At 32.7% G+C, this 15,475-nt stretch overlaps 2 protein-coding genes across 2 annotated transcripts; one reads left to right on the plus strand and one right to left on the minus strand.

Annotated features, from left to right (window-relative positions):
* Positions 1-2,382: 2,382 nt before the first annotated feature.
* LOC130635670 (palmitoyltransferase ZDHHC3-like) lies at positions 2,383-15,252 on the minus strand. The gene is made up of 10 exons (XM_057445084.1): positions 15,066-15,252; positions 14,669-14,757; positions 14,517-14,590; positions 14,163-14,230; positions 13,669-13,713; positions 13,533-13,594; positions 12,128-12,218; positions 11,728-11,800; positions 9,835-9,940; positions 2,383-3,734 (listed from the first exon to the last, which is right to left on the minus strand). Exons 1-10 carry the CDS (start codon positions 15,185-15,187, stop codon positions 3,655-3,657), a joined length of 810 nt encoding a protein of 269 aa, XP_057301067.1. The 5' UTR covers positions 15,188-15,252; the 3' UTR covers positions 2,383-3,654.
* On the plus strand, positions 6,043-9,209 carry LOC130635672 (ras-related and estrogen-regulated growth inhibitor-like). Its single transcript, XM_057445085.1, has 3 exons — positions 6,043-6,364; positions 7,544-7,671; positions 8,238-9,209. The coding sequence occupies exons 1-3, from the start codon at positions 6,295-6,297 to the stop codon at positions 8,643-8,645; spliced, it is 606 nt and encodes a 201-aa protein (XP_057301068.1). The 5' UTR covers positions 6,043-6,294; the 3' UTR covers positions 8,646-9,209.
* Positions 15,253-15,475: the final 223 nt, after the last annotated feature.

Genomic DNA, 15,475 nt, shown 5'->3' on the forward strand with positions numbered 1-15,475 from the left:
ATTTTAAGTTAGTCATACGCCAACCAGGTCAGGCTGTTTCTGAATGAACTTATCAATAAAACAGTTTTCGCAAAAACATGACATTTCTCTGACCCAAATACGGTTAAATTCATGTGGAATCACTGCATGTATTTTCTTAGTCCCGGAAACAATTTCAATGTCGGTACATACGACTTTGAGAAAGTAAACAGCGTTTTCATATTCTTTTGATGATAGGAAATTGAATTTGATCTTGCTTGTATTTTCAGTTGTTTTTGCCCATTGATAAAAATCTTGTGCGTCTTGAATGGTAGCTTTTGCGTGTTTCACTGCATAATCTGCTTTTCGTTTAGCTGTTCCTCCGATCGGGTTGCATGGGTCTTTTTCATAACCCGCTTCCATATAATTCTATGTGGAAGAAACGTTAAAATACTCGTGATGACATGAAATTATTTAAAGATTGTTTTGTTTTTATATTGTGAAGTAGGAGAATCTGTCCAGTAATGTATGAACTTGAGATTTGGAATCAACTCAAGTAACTGTGGTACAAGAGACCGAAGTAATGCAAAAACAAACCTTGCATCATGCCTTGGTTCATCAGAAATATAACAATGGACTGATGAAGCACCTTGCTTTCTTTTTTGAATTAAGCGACTACTGGGTGAATGGCCACCTGGGTGTGACTCCAATATGCAGATTGGATTTCTTCTTGCGAGCGGCATTTGTGGTCTTCTGCGAAGTTCATGTGGATATAGATGTGATTTTCATGTATGTTTTCTTTAAAGACTTTTTAACAATGTATTGATTCTTGATATACGCTTGGCTTGTTCACGAAACAACTGCATCTCTTTTGAAAATACTGGTCAAAATCAGCTTTGCTCTTCGACTTCCTTGATACTTTCATTTTTTTTTGTTTTATCCTCCCCAGACTTTATTTTAACTTGAACATCGACTTTTTGCCATTCTTCGTATTCATAATCTTTAACTTCACACTTCTGCAAGATTTTCTTGACATTATCATCGGTTGTCTGTTTACTAAAGGTCAGGGTTAGTTTGAACAGTTTTATCAAACGTCTTCAACATTTTCGATTTAAGAGCCAAATTCTGGTGTCTGGTACAAAGACAAGATCTTCTGTTGACAAAATTTGCGAGAACGCAATGTGTTGGTCTCATTTTTTTTTTTGCAAAACTTTTAATCCTGGCTGTTCGGCTTTCAGTTTATTATATAGATTCGATAAATAATAAATTAAAGATCTTTTTGTATTCGCGATTTTTTAGCCTTTTTACAATCTCTCTTTCCTGGCAATGCAGTAGAGTTATCATCCCAAGCATAGTATTGTAAAACCGCTTTGGGAACGTCGGAATCGAATCCTCGTTTTGGAAGATGCAGCATTAAGGATGTGTACGACTCATTTTTCTCCGATGATTTCCTGTTTTATCGGTGGCAAACTTAAGCAGTTTATACTTCTTCAATATTTTTCCACTCACTAATCTTCTTATTCCAGCTCTCTTGTTTTTTCGCTCAAGGACAGATGCTTGGATCTCTTCCGATATAGCATGGGCAAAAGCAAATTCTTCTTTATTTCTGCTGAAGTTTTGGCTGGACTGAGGCCTCCTTCTTTCAACAAGTTAGAGACCAACTTTTGTTGAGTAAGAGTTTGATCGGTGTTTTTTCTTTTTGTCTTCTTCATGCGACAAACTTTTTGCCGAAGCGAAGCATTGATTTTCTTGTGTCCTCTGACGTAGATTATTTCCTTGTATTGCACTAGCAAAAGCTAAAATTTGTATATCACCAGCCCACGTTAGCGCAAAAAGTAAGCACTCTGCAGTCCTCTGGCGGTTGAGTAGTGATCATTTGAACCTTTTGGCCAAAAAGATTAAACAAATTGCTTTTGTTTCATTAATTTAGCCACGATTGTCGGGCTACAAGTTTTCCACATACAGTTTTACCTCGAGTCTTTAGTGCAAAATTACTTAAACAGCAGGTGAGCAAACACTGTTTCCTGTTTCTTGCAACAGCACTATTTTTCTTCATCAACAGACATTCATGTTTATTCATATCCTGACAAATGACTCGTTATCATTTTTTTCGCCACATGAATATGGCTAATATTTCCGGGAACTAATTTTTGCGAAATTGACAAAAACTGGAGTAATCTGCGCAAATTAATTCGCTCAAAGTAGAAACCTTGTAAAGTAAAACGCTTTTAAGAATATGATTTTTTGCTGCGTGACAATTTTTTTGGTGTGTTATTTGAGCTTCTCTAACTGCATCATGTATTATTGAAAAACATCATTTGTGTCATGTGACACGCTCATCCCCAGGGTCTTTTGCTTGGAGCCGTAAAGACGAACGAGGTTGGATATAAGAATATAAATAAAACGAATTGAAAACACCAGAAATGCAAATATAGTCAATCCATGTCACCTCTAAGAACCTTAACAAGATATTTTTGAAGAATAAATAAATGAAATAGCAAAGCTTAACCTAAAATACGCTTTAGAGGGCGTATAGCGTTAGCTGGTGTGGGTTCAGGTGCATCAAATGATCGTGCATGACAAAGACGTACAAAATGAACAAAACAAAAATTAATAAAATTTAACAAAACATAAGAAATATGAACATTTTCAAAAAACTTAACAGTTATAAAATAACGTATTTTTATAAACAACCCATTCGTAAAGGTCTAGGCTTAAACTTGGGATAAAAACAAAGCAACTTGTTTACATCCATTCTTTGAACACCTTTTCATCACTAAGAAACCTTCTCTTTGTTGACCGTGGAAAACGTTTTCCTGTGTCAATATAACAGCACTAAGGCGTGTTTCGGAGAAAATTTTGTTTATGTTGACTTACTTTATTCGTACTAATTTTTCGCGCATTTCTGTTTTTGCGCGAAAATTAGTGCAGAATTTAGGTTTAAAAGGGTGGTGCGCGAAAATTAATACGCGCAGAAGTTAATTCTTTTCTCCAAAAAATAAAAAAAAGAATTTATGATTCTTTTTCCCCAAGTAAAATCGTTAAAGAAGAATTTAAATGCATAATTCAGACAGATCATATTTACAAACACGGCATAGTGTTTGCTCTAACACCATTGACTTAATTCAAAACCACGATTCTGTCGTCTTCATTCTCTTGCGTTGTTCTTGTACGCTTACTTGTGGCATTTTAAAACATTGATCTTATATTATGACATAACTTTTATAGTTTTCGCCAGCAAAATAATTCCAAAAAGTCAATATTTAGTCACTCATACGAAATTAATAATATGTAATCGATCTTTTCAAAGTGGTCAATGCAAATTTTAAATTCAAGAAAATTTCGCATGCGCAAAAATACGCGCGAAAAAACTTTTCAACTATTGCGCGAAAATTATTACGCGCGAAAAAAAATCCGTCCGGCTTCGCGAATATTTAATACGCGCGAAAATTAGTACAAATAAGGTATATACGAAGAGTTCCATTCCTAAAGGTATAATAGTCATAAAAAAAAGTCTCAATGCCGCTAAGAAAATTGGGTTCTTAGCAACCAGCTAAGCTACTTGAGGGCCAAAAAGCCTGACCACAAAAATGGCGTTGTCCATAAAAAAAACGTGTATCGTTTAAATTAATAATATAAAAGTTAATTCTCATAAATATTAAAAAAATTTAACAGTGCAAATATTTAGTTATCATGTCATACGGGAAAAGTTTTTACTACATCATCATTATCAAATTTCGGAGATAGCCATGGTATAAACCATTTATAATACGATCCTAAAAAAAAAAAGAAATGTCGATTAACTTTAATTCTGCAAACGACAGTATCAAACAAGGTAACCTGTCACCTTAAATGGGGGGAAGTTAAATTTTGCGAGTTCTACGGATCTCCGCCACGTCAAACATAGGAATTACGACAGTTTGAAATTTGCGTTCTAAGTATTCGCCGTTTTGAAATAGAACTATAACATCTTCGTAAACCTTTCTTTTTGTTATTATTGATTGGATTGAAAATGTTAGGGAATAAGTTCAATGGGTTTTATTAACCAGGTTGGGAAATGAAGAAATGATTGTAGTGTATAGATGACTTGGTGTTTACAAAAGTTTACGGAGTTTTGTACATGCGCGCACATTCTTGTAGAACTGCTATTATTGAAACTCATTTAGATTTTTTGAAAGAACAAGATCCAAAATGTGTTTCGAAGAGATAGAAATTCGCGAATTAGTCAGGTAGACATATTTTGCGAATAAGCCTTTCTTTGCGATGGTTAATTTTAACTTTCTAGGCCTGTTTTTTGAGTTAAGATAGCCGAGGTAGCCTTCAAAGGGGCTACTAAAGGCTTTAATCAGCTCAATCCCCACAATTTTCAAAGAATTGCGTGTAATAAAGGGACCATTATACACACATAGAACTACATTGACGTCTGGACAACCTGTTTATAAATAATTATTTGTTACTTTTTTATTTTTTCTAAAAAAAACCAATTTTCCTTCAGTACTCTTTTTGGCGGTATAATAAGCTATGGTCTGTAAGATATATTAAATATCAGTAAATGGAAAGTTCGTTTTGACGAGGGAACAAAGACAACACGAGGAGCTGTATTTGTTTAAAAATGATATGTTACTAGCTTTAAGAAGCCAAATAATACCTCTATAACGATTTTAGAGTCAATGTTGTTGCTTAGACTGGCTTCATCTACAATAAACTAACATGTTTCTATGCAAATTCTTAAAGGATATACCTAGTTAGGTAGCTAGTTCATAAAGTTTTGAAGTTTATTTTATTAGAAGGTTTGAGTTAAGCAAGATACATACTTATATCGAATAAATCATAGATATCCAATATATATAAGGAGATTTTTCTGTCATTTTGAGATATATTTGATGCCCAATATGATATTTAAGATGGCTTAAGTTGTTGCTTTTGTTTCCTCCACCGCCATTAGCTCGACTTTCGTGTACGTACTAAAGTCGAAAACCAACAGCCGTTTCGTAGCTCCTTTAATTGAACTTTTATAAAAGAAAACAGTAGCTTTCCTAAAGTTTTCGCACTCAGAAACAATTCATTGAAATTAACCGACTTCATTTTTTAAATGGATTTATTTGGCTTCTGCGGACTGTGGGTATATATTTTCTATCTACAGAACTGAGTAGACATGTCAATTGTTCCCAACGCAAAAACAAAAACATCACGTGACACGGAAGTCGTCTAATAATCAAATAACTAGCAGAAAAAACTCGGAAGTTTCAAAAAAATTCTGAGGGACTACACGGTTTATTTAAAAGCATAAGTGATGTCATGTCACATGTTTTGTTTATAAGCACGACATTTATAAGCATTATGTTAAACCTAAGAAAATGTAAAGTTTTTATGTTTCGTGAGCAGTTTTTTTTCATTCCTTATCTCAATTAAGAAGTATGTAGTGAGATTTAAGTGTTTACTGATGTTAAAAATTCAAATGCAATATTTTTTTTCAAATAACCATATTTTGAGCCTGATCATTTGTTTTTCCAATAATTTTTTTACCTTTAAACATAACCTGAACATGTTTTGGATCTGAAAAAGTACTTCAAGTCTACGTTAAACTTATCTCGACCACAACAGTTCACAAGTGCGAACTCAGCAAACACATCTTTGACACATATGTCTCCTGCTAAGTGACGCCCCGCGTGACGCCCGATAATTACTGATCTGTTAAAACCTCCAAAAAAGGTTGGACTGTAATGTTTTGATAAGATATAATTAATATATATATAAAAATATAACAAAGCTTTATTTGATTATTATTGACATCATCTACTTTAGTCAATATTTGCATAACATTATATTTTATATACCTCTATTTCTATTAAGGAAGTCATAAAATATATGATGACGAGCGACATGTCACATGAGAAAAGACAGTCAGCGCTGACAAGTTTTTTTTTATTTTGTAAAATAAAAAAATCGGTTTTAACATTTGCTGCATAGGCGTGAAACAATGGCTTTTAATTCGTTTTAAATAGGTGACAAATAGATGAAAAAAGAGTCGATTATTTAGATTATAAAACTGCAGACCGGAATAAGTTTAATTAGCTCATTTAGAAAATCGTTGGTATAATGAATTTCGTTGTTGTCATGGTAACAGCTGATAAACGTAATGTCGGTCGGATACGTCAGTCTATACAAGACTTTTAATCTTATATCAAATTACAAATCTTTTTAAGTTTGTTTATCTTGAAAGGAATGATCTTGCACTATAATTAACATAACAGTTCTTAACAACAGCATAAGAAAAAAATACTTGTCCGTCGTAGAGTAAAGCAGTTGAAAACGAGAGAAAGGTTCACAAGAAATATGAGTTATCATCATTCAAAGTTGGTCATTAGAATCACCGTGTTGGGCGACAAAGGCGTTGGCAAAACCAGTAAGAAATATTAAGAATTTTTTTGTTTAGTTAAATTTGTGTTAGTTATGATTATTATGAGATCGGTGTTTATAAGGCGTGTTGGATTCCTGTTTCAAAAATAAGTTTGGAGTGAAAACAACATTAACGTTATCTGAAGAGATAAAGTTCCACAAACCGAAAGTTCCAAAACCGAAAGTTCAAAAAAAAATATACGTTAATTTATAACTTTAATATCGCTAGAACTGAAACATATACTTCTTTTACTTCCAACTTGAACCGTTTGAACACTTCCAAACAATAACAAACAATGCAAAAAACATAATAATTTTAATAAAGTTAAGCTTTATTTCTTCTTGCCATTTTGAATGAGATGTGATCCAACATTCGTGATGACGAGAGATATGCTCTACAAGGGACCAAGTAGCTAATTGGTTTGACATAAAGAGAAAATGTAAAAACTGAAGGACAGAAGACAACGGCTTTAAGAGAACGAAAATACTTTAGTTTAAAGATAGATTCTTAAGAAACCGAGAAAAATACTCGAATGCAGCAAAAACGGTTTTTTATGCTGAATTACAAATGATGTGGTTTGCAACAAACCAGACACTGTGGAATGAAGTGGTGTATGAATCAGCAAATCACTTTATCTAATTAATGTACTTTTACGATTGTTGCCGGGTAACTAATTCGCAACTACAGATAACAAATGTATGAAAATAAAAATATTTATCCTACTATGCTGCGCTTTTTAGGTCCCAAATACCTTTAGCACCTTTTGAGGAGTACTTTAAACGGAAAGCCTTTTTTAATTGTTAAGCAAGAAACGATGAATTGCTTTTTTGTTGTTGTTACACGGAAGACAAAAAATTCAGCGAATTTTCGCTGTCAACAACGCACGATACGTACCACGTAAATGTCATCGTTAAACCTCGCCTACGACACAAAACATACGCTGAGATGGCCACAATTAAAAATTTAACATCATACGAAACAACATTGTTCAATTGATTGCAATTTTTACGGCGGCCGAGAAAGAAAAACAATTAGGTGGAAACCCCTGGCTCTCTCAACATTCCAGACTTGGCAAAGATTTATACCGCTGAACAACTTCTGAAATTATTAGGCAAAAGTTTAAACACAGCGCAGAAGACCTATTATCTCTACCGTATATTGATTTTTTACACACTTAATTTTTAGGTTTAGTGAAAAGTTACCTCGGCAAAACTTGTGGCGAAGATTATGCGTTAATCGACACAGCATACACTTGTGACGCCGTCATCGAAGGCGCAAATGTCACGCAACAAATATTAGATTCAGATGGAAAGGTAAGAAATGATTTGTGTTGGTACATAATGAAATGCGTTTCAACTCACATTATGTCCTATCCATAATAATAGCCGTGTTTTGATCAAAATGGTAGCCAAATCGATAATTTGTGCAAGGATGCACTTAATAGCGATATCCGGATTACCTTCTAGAAAAATAAGGACTTAATATTGAATGGACACACTGAAGGCTCAGAATTTGTTGACAATTTTATACGCCACTATCCTATGACCTGTTGTTCGCCCGTCGTACATTCAGTGTCCATTCACTATTACATCCTTATTTTCTTAAAAATTGTTTGACTAAAATTTTTTGACACTTCCCTGATTTGTCCAGCTTTTACACTTATTGATTGAGGAACCGTTCTAAAAATTGATCCACACCAATATAATTGAAAACTAAAAATTCTTGACAATACTTGATATATCAAAGAAATTGTTGACATTTCTAACTGTTTCCGGACAATTTAAACAATTTTTTACAAATTTCCTGACATTTCTGACAGGGTGGACAATGTTGCATACAATTGTTCAATTGATTGAGTTTGCGGACGTTTACGTTTCAGAATTCTGCCGTGACAGCTTGGGCGCATGGAGTTATTATCGTGTACGCAGCCAACAAACGAGAGAGCTTCGAGAAAGCTCGGGAACTTATCGAAACAACTAAATCGATAACGATGAAGAACGCCACCATAATGTTAGTTGCAAACAAAGTAGACTTACCCGAAAGAAAAGTATCACTTGAAGAAGGGCAAAAACTAGCTACTCACAGCAACTGCAACTATATCGAACTATCTACTTTACAAAATGACGGAGCAATGAAAAGTGTTTTTTACTCTCTCTCGCACGAGATCATTGAAAAACGCGGTTTACGGTATAAACACCACAGTGGAACACCTCAGAGGGTGCGACGAGTATTTCAAGCACTCACGCATTATCGTGATAAGAGACGCAGCTACACAAGCTACATATAATCAATATGTTTACTTTGAGAGTCAAAAAAAAAATGTGAGAAGAAAAACGTGCCGATTAAAAAACGTTGGGAACTTATTAGTGCGAGTTTGGGGTGAAAATAATTCCGCGCAAACGCCAAAAAAATTGGTAGTTTGGCACTAACAAAAAATTCAGATCTGCAGTAATAAATCTCGCTTTATCTTGTAATAAGAATTCAGTTGAGTTTTTAGCAGCATGCAATAACAAAAAGGAAATTTAAAATTTTTCAGAAGCGTTACTTGTATTCAAGCCTCGTTTGTGTATTTACTTTAGTTTCATAACAAAAACGTCAATTAAAGCTATTCGCGCCAAATAATTCCTTATTCAAGCAACGTTGCCAATTTTCGCTATTTAATTCCACAAAAAACTAAAAACTTTAAAGCCCAAAATCCACTAATAAGTTTTATACTTTTTAAATCTCTTGTTTTTCTACACTCAAGGATCATACCAAGACAGTCAACAGTGCTGGTAGCTGGGCGGACTGCAGTTTGGACTTGTATATACACCTGTACATAAATATTATATCAAACATGAAGAGGTCTATATTCAAATGTTTTTACTTGATATTGTGTTCAATTTAAGAAAATGATAGAAATTCATTCCAGTTAATATTCCCGAGGACTTGAAACGATGCTCAAAAAACTTTCCAATTACATCATTTTATCACACCTATAAGTTGAGTAAATCTGGATTTAACTTGATATCCTGTTTTTATCAGATTTTATGACTAAAAGAAGGTTTTGGTAGCATCATTCGTAACATCGTAAGACCTGGCAGAAATTCTCACTACTTTTCAAGTATATTTCGAAGTTATGTTGATGTGAAAAACCAAACATAAGTTAGCAGAAATTCAGTTAAAACTTTTTTTGTGCCTAAAGGATAATATAAATCTAGTCGCACTTAAATCTATATTATAATACCCGTATACGTCTGTCCATCCGTCTGTCTGTCACGCAAAATGGTAGCTTAGCTGCGCAGGTAGCGGGACGCACGCAATGCGGTATAAAAAGGACGGGCGAACGCGTTGATTTTTCCACGGGCTAACGACTAATATTCTAGAATACGCGTACCCTACTATCAATAAATATATACCTCTAAGCACAAAATATAGTTTCAGCCATGTTAAAAGCGTTGTCAACCAACGAGCATACAGAAAAGATGAAAAATTACCTCTCCCGCAAACATCTGTTAATAAAGCTAATTTTGATTTTGGTGGACGTGCCATTTTCTTCTGTACCTGTTCAATAGTCGTGACGTCTTTGAAGATACCAGATAACTAAACAACGAAAATACAGGACCTCAATGTTATTCGACTGGACGCAAAAATTCTCCACATACCGTTTTTCTGCACAATTTCTTCATACACACGTCTGTATTGGTATTTTTTGTACTAGTTGAGAGAGGTCTTTTTTGAAGGCGATATTGATACTTTTATGCCAACATTTTGTATTGTAAATAATTTTTAAGGAAAGACATTTTTGCGAATCTGATGTTTACAAATTTTTCGCGAGAATAATTTTTGCGAATAAGAAAAACGAAAAACGACTAATTGAAGAATACTGTCTATATTTCCTAAACTGTGAAGTAAAATCTTTTCTGAAAGCCAATTAATTTCCTTTTAAATAGCGTGATTTTTGTTATAAATAATAAACTGGGAAGATGTAAAAAAATTATCAAACACATTTTTCGAGTTGCTGACTCTTACTTTTTTAAAAAAAAAACAGAAACTGTTTGAGACCCTAGTCTATGCCCAGAAACATTAATATTATAGTTTTGTCTCCTTTATTCATAAATTTTTGAACCTTTTAGCCTAAAATGTAAAAGGTGTATCAAGAAAAACTTGTTTTTAGAGGTATTGAGATATAAACTTTGTAAACAAATTAAATTTTATTGAAAAGAACTGATTAAAAAAAACGTTATTTTTCCTTTTTTCATATTTCTCCTGTTAAAAGTTAATATTTTTTATTTAAAATAATTATTCTATGGGTTATAAGCTTTCCAATGATCAAAAAATCCAAAAATTGACAAAAAGTGTAAGAACCATGTTGTGAGCCTGACAGTGTTTCCTTTTAACTTATGTGGAATATTTAAGTACATGGACACACATTCTATGTTTGCGAACTTCAGAGTTGTTTGTGCTTTTCTTTTATTATGACAGTTCACTGACATAAAAACACGTGAACAAATATTGAAGCCTCTTTAATGAACGTTTGGGAAACACCAGGGAGAACGAACGAAGAAAAAAGCGATATTTGTGTGTCAGCTAAAACGTACCTTTACAAGAACATCCAAATTTAAGATTAAAATAATGTGTTTTAATACTTGTGTTTAATAATTTTCCATTTAGTTTGTTACATTACAACTAAGATTACAAGAAAATAAAGAGAAATAAAAAAATAAAATGCACTCGTTCTCTCTGAAGTCCTCTCTTAAGTTATTCTTGTGTAGATTTTCTGCCATATTTAATTTTTATAACTATACACATAATCTTACAGGATTGCCATGGAAGAACTGTCCCTTTAAATTTGGCATACATTATATCCCTTTATTATTTGGATTCCACCCAATGTCCCTCTTCACTTTGTGGTAAGAAGCATGGTGAGAGGAGGGTTTTTAGCTAAAATTTAACGCAATAAAGATCTGATTGAAAGAAACACATCCATGTTTAACAGTAAATAATCTTGCTGTTTACGAAGTTGTATAAATATTGGGGTTAGCCTGGAACTATTGACATACTGGGTCAACAAGGCTAAGTAGTGTAATTTAACAATCAGAGAAACGGCAAAAATTTACGTATTCTATACTGTAGATGTTTGAAACCATTGAAGCTGAAGGCCATAAATATTGAAGACCAAAAAACTAAGGTATACAATAAATAGCACTTTTGCATTTTGTGTGCAATCTTAAGCAAAAACTGTAATACTTATGTCGCCATAAGTCATAATCACTTTTTCCACAATAATTTAAGACCTCTACAAACAAACAGCTTAATTTTCTTTTATAAAATCAAACAATTGAAATAAGTGACAAATTTAAATGAACAATAGACAACGTAAAACTTACCTGGTCGAAGAGTATACACAGAACAAAAATGCAATAAAAACCACATAATAATATTAAAACAATTGAATGAATTCTAAAAAGAAATATATATATAGAATTACTGACTGTTACAGTTTGATGGTTACCCCGAGGCAAAAAAGATTAAACATTTAGGTCATTTTCAGTATCAACTGACTTGAAAGAAGATAACAAATGAATACGTTAGTTTTTAAATTTTAAATTTTGTAGATATCGTTTATCTGTTGTTACTTCCTTAAAGAGTTTGTGTTTAAAGATTTACCAAGTTACAGGCTTTTTGACATAAAAAACGCATATCACTACTTGCATTGTTCTAAATTTACACATCAAAGAAAAAACAATGACATTTTAAGCAGGTAAGAAAATTATCTTCTGTCCCTACCTTCTATTTTGACGTTGGTTACGAGTGCACTCAATACATGCATGCGACCATCGACAAACTGTTAAGACGATACTATATAAACATGATATACCTAAAAAATAAAAAAACATTACTACACTTATTGGTGATAAAAAATACTTTAAGGGGAGTAAATTTTGTGGAAAGAACTTGTGGAAAGAATTTTCTACAAATTCCAATTTTTTGGCAATTTCATTCAAAGCATTTTGAACCACCACCTCTTTATGTCCTTTATAGAACTTATTGTACAATACTGGATATTTTCTAATAAACAAAATTTCTTTTTAGAAAATGTTGAACATTTTTGAATTCCTTTTCCTTTCACACATGGAAACACAATTTAAACCCTTTTTTATGTTTACAGTATGGTATCCTTTGAACGTTTTACAGAATATTTTTTTGTTCAAAGTGTCTCGCAAAAACAGCACGTCTACGAGGGTTTAATCACATTTAGTAGCGTCTATTAGTAAGACTCAGTGGATGTTAAGTCAGCCCCACACTATTCTAGACGCAACTAGACGCATAGTGAGTACCAAGCTTTAACCATACTGAGATTATTACCGTAAGTGGAGGGGGCATACAACTGGCCCTTCCTCAAAAAGTAGGAGGTAAAAGAAAACCTTCCAGTGTTATTAAATCAGTGCTGAATGAATTTTTATATTATTTTTTCAACTTAAATCAGTTTTGTCAAATTTTAAACCAATAAGTTTTGTGTTAGGCAAAGTATCATGCAGAGAAACATTTATCATTGAACTCGTAGGCACCGATGGCCAATTCTTGCCTAACCAGTCGAAGTGTTTTCAATGACATAAAGAAAGATTTATTTGGGGTCAAAATATCACCTTTTCAACTTTTGGTTCTTTTGTTTGGTATATTTTCTTGTTGACTCAACATAATACCATCTGAGACTGATAGAATTGTATTGATAAAAAAATCTGATCAATTTTTCTATTTACTCGATGAATTTGTTTTTAAACTATAATTAAAACAATCTTTTTAGGTACAATTCCACTCAATGTCTTCCCTAGGAATTTCTTGCTGATTTTGCCTCTTTCATGCCTACTCCCACTATATATGTTATATTTTTGTTACCAGACACAATTTTACTAAGAAAATACTGTTTTACCCAGATAAATAAACTCAAGTTAGTTGCACTTCTTCATTTTATTAGATATACCCCTTTTTGACAACATCTCTATTTTTAGTCTCTCTTTAATTAATCAAATACACACAACAAATTCATGACTATACCCTGAGTGTGTATAAGTGAGTACTCTGAGTGACTATATATGCTCTGACATTGTTAACTCAGCAACATGCAAATGTACACTGGTAATTTCAGTTTTTGGGAAACTCCCAATACTTTGTATAAAAATATATATCTTACCTGTGTAAAAACAAAAAAGCAAGAAAAATTTCTGGTTTTCTTCACCAACACAGTTATTTATCCTACAAAAAAGACAAAAATATCAACAGATGATTTATAGTTTACTTACAAGTTAAAAGGGACAGGAAAAACATACCATGGACAATGATGGTCCATTCTTTTGATACAACGTTGACACACTCTCAAAAAAATAAATAAATGATGTTTAAATAAAACTAAAACTAAATGAAACAGAGTATAAAATAAGACATTACACATAATCGAAAAAAGAAGGGGGAAATATGCTGACAAACTGATCAAAATATCCTCTCTTAACTTAACTCAAAATTTTGTAAGATTCTGAAGCAAAAAAAAAAATTATTTCCGTCTTCACTACTTACGATGAATGCAGAATCACATAAAAATCTCTGTAATAATAGCCATTTTGTCTGTTTGAAAGGGTTTGGTTGTGTTATTACTTTAATTAAAACCCCACTCCGCACAGAGTAATTTATTTTTTAGCAGAAGGATGCATGAAATAGATGCGGTAATAATGCATGACAGGTGACTTTCCATGGTTTTGTTTACAGGATATGACGAATCACACAAGATTAAAGCAAGCGGAAATAGTTAATGATATTAAAGGTATACCTGCAATGATGAGATCGAGGTGGACGATACATTTCACAAAACTTGCACATTGTCCAATCATCGTTTGTCTAAAAATGTATATATACAGCCTTCACAATTTTGTTCTGCATTGTGCATACCAATATTTATTACAGTAAGATAGCATGCAACTTCCACGTTAAGAAGTGGAATCAACTGCTTAAACTCAGTTTAATAAAGTCAGTTGTAGTTCAGGAAAAAGCCTTGTGACAACTAAGACGTGGCTAGAAAGTCAACAACCCACAATCAATCGCAACTCATACTTATATACATTGGATTCAATAAAAGTATAAACATTATATATATTTTGAATGATAGAAACAATTTTAAACTGACCACATCCTTTCGTTTTCTGCTAGACCTTCTTGCTTCAGAAAAATCCACTGCTACTTCTGGAAAGGGTACACATCCTAAAAATATTTAGTTTAAAAGTTATAACAACATATAATTATAACAAATAAATAAATAAACAAAGTAAGATAACTCACCAGGGTCACCTAGTGAAGCCTTCAAATGCGAATAAATGATCAAAAATAATAGAAAATTGAATATAAGTACATGTAAACTTCCCCATAACCTAATAAATAAAGGTATAACACTTACCAAAATTTAGGTGTTGACAAATTAGTTTTTTCTATGACTTCCCTGTACATTATGTCTTATTCGTTACGAATGGCAATGTATAGGCACACATTGAACTTTAATACCCCTTGCCTGCTTCACGTTTGCAAATTGTGTTTCACGTCAGTAATTAATACTTTGTACAACAATTAAATTATGCAGAGAAATAATAATAAATATAGCTTCTACTTGTTTATTCTAATTTTGCCTTATGGGTTACATAGACAAAGACAGAGTAATGTTATTAGGAAATATCGTACTTACGTATCAGACAGTGTTGGCAAAATGACATGTGTAACAATGCAATAGTCAGCATATAAAAGTGTGATGTATGTTACAAGGATACACAATATTCCGCATGGATCACGTCGAAAAACCAAAGCCATTTAAGTAACAATGTTATCTTTTCCACATAATTTACTGTAATCTATATATATATATATCATACTTTTAATAACTTTCAAAGATTGTAAAAAATTTGCCTGCATAATTTTTATAAAGCTTTTAGATTAATCCTATTGAAGGGATTTTATTATTTATATACAGTACAAGTGAGCAAGGTCGTGGACAAATCCACTTGTACCCATTACCTTCATCATATAGGTCTTGAAACATTGATCCAGAAAATGTATAGGGTCATGTAGACAAATGGTTGCAGAGAATCTTTAGTGAAA

This window comes from Hydractinia symbiolongicarpus, chromosome 3 (genome assembly GCF_029227915.1).
Source record: "Hydractinia symbiolongicarpus strain clone_291-10 chromosome 3, HSymV2.1, whole genome shotgun sequence".
Taxonomy (NCBI): domain Eukaryota; kingdom Metazoa; phylum Cnidaria; class Hydrozoa; order Anthoathecata; family Hydractiniidae; genus Hydractinia; species Hydractinia symbiolongicarpus.

Excerpts from the sequence above, each read along its gene's own strand:
- LOC130635672 (XM_057445085.1), top strand. The coding sequence starts at position 6,295 with ATGAGTTATCATCATTCAAAGTTGGTCATTAGAATCACCGTGTTGGGC. Across the intron at positions 6,365-7,543 it reads CAAAGGCGTTGGCAAAACCA|GTTTAGTGAAAAGTTACCTC; the intron begins GTAAGAAATATT and ends CTTAATTTTTAG. Across the intron at positions 7,672-8,237 it reads TATTAGATTCAGATGGAAAG|AATTCTGCCGTGACAGCTTG; the intron begins GTAAGAAATGAT and ends TTTACGTTTCAG.
- LOC130635670 (XM_057445084.1), bottom strand. The coding sequence starts at position 15,187 with ATGGCTTTGGTTTTTCGACGTGATCCATGCGGAATATTGTGTATCCTT. Across the intron at positions 14,591-14,668 it reads GGCTTCACTAGGTGACCCTG|GATGTGTACCCTTTCCAGAA; the intron begins GTGAGTTATCTT and ends AAATATTTTTAG. Across the intron at positions 11,801-12,127 it reads AACCAACGTCAAAATAGAAG|AATTCATTCAATTGTTTTAA; the intron begins GTAGGGACAGAA and ends ATTTCTTTTTAG.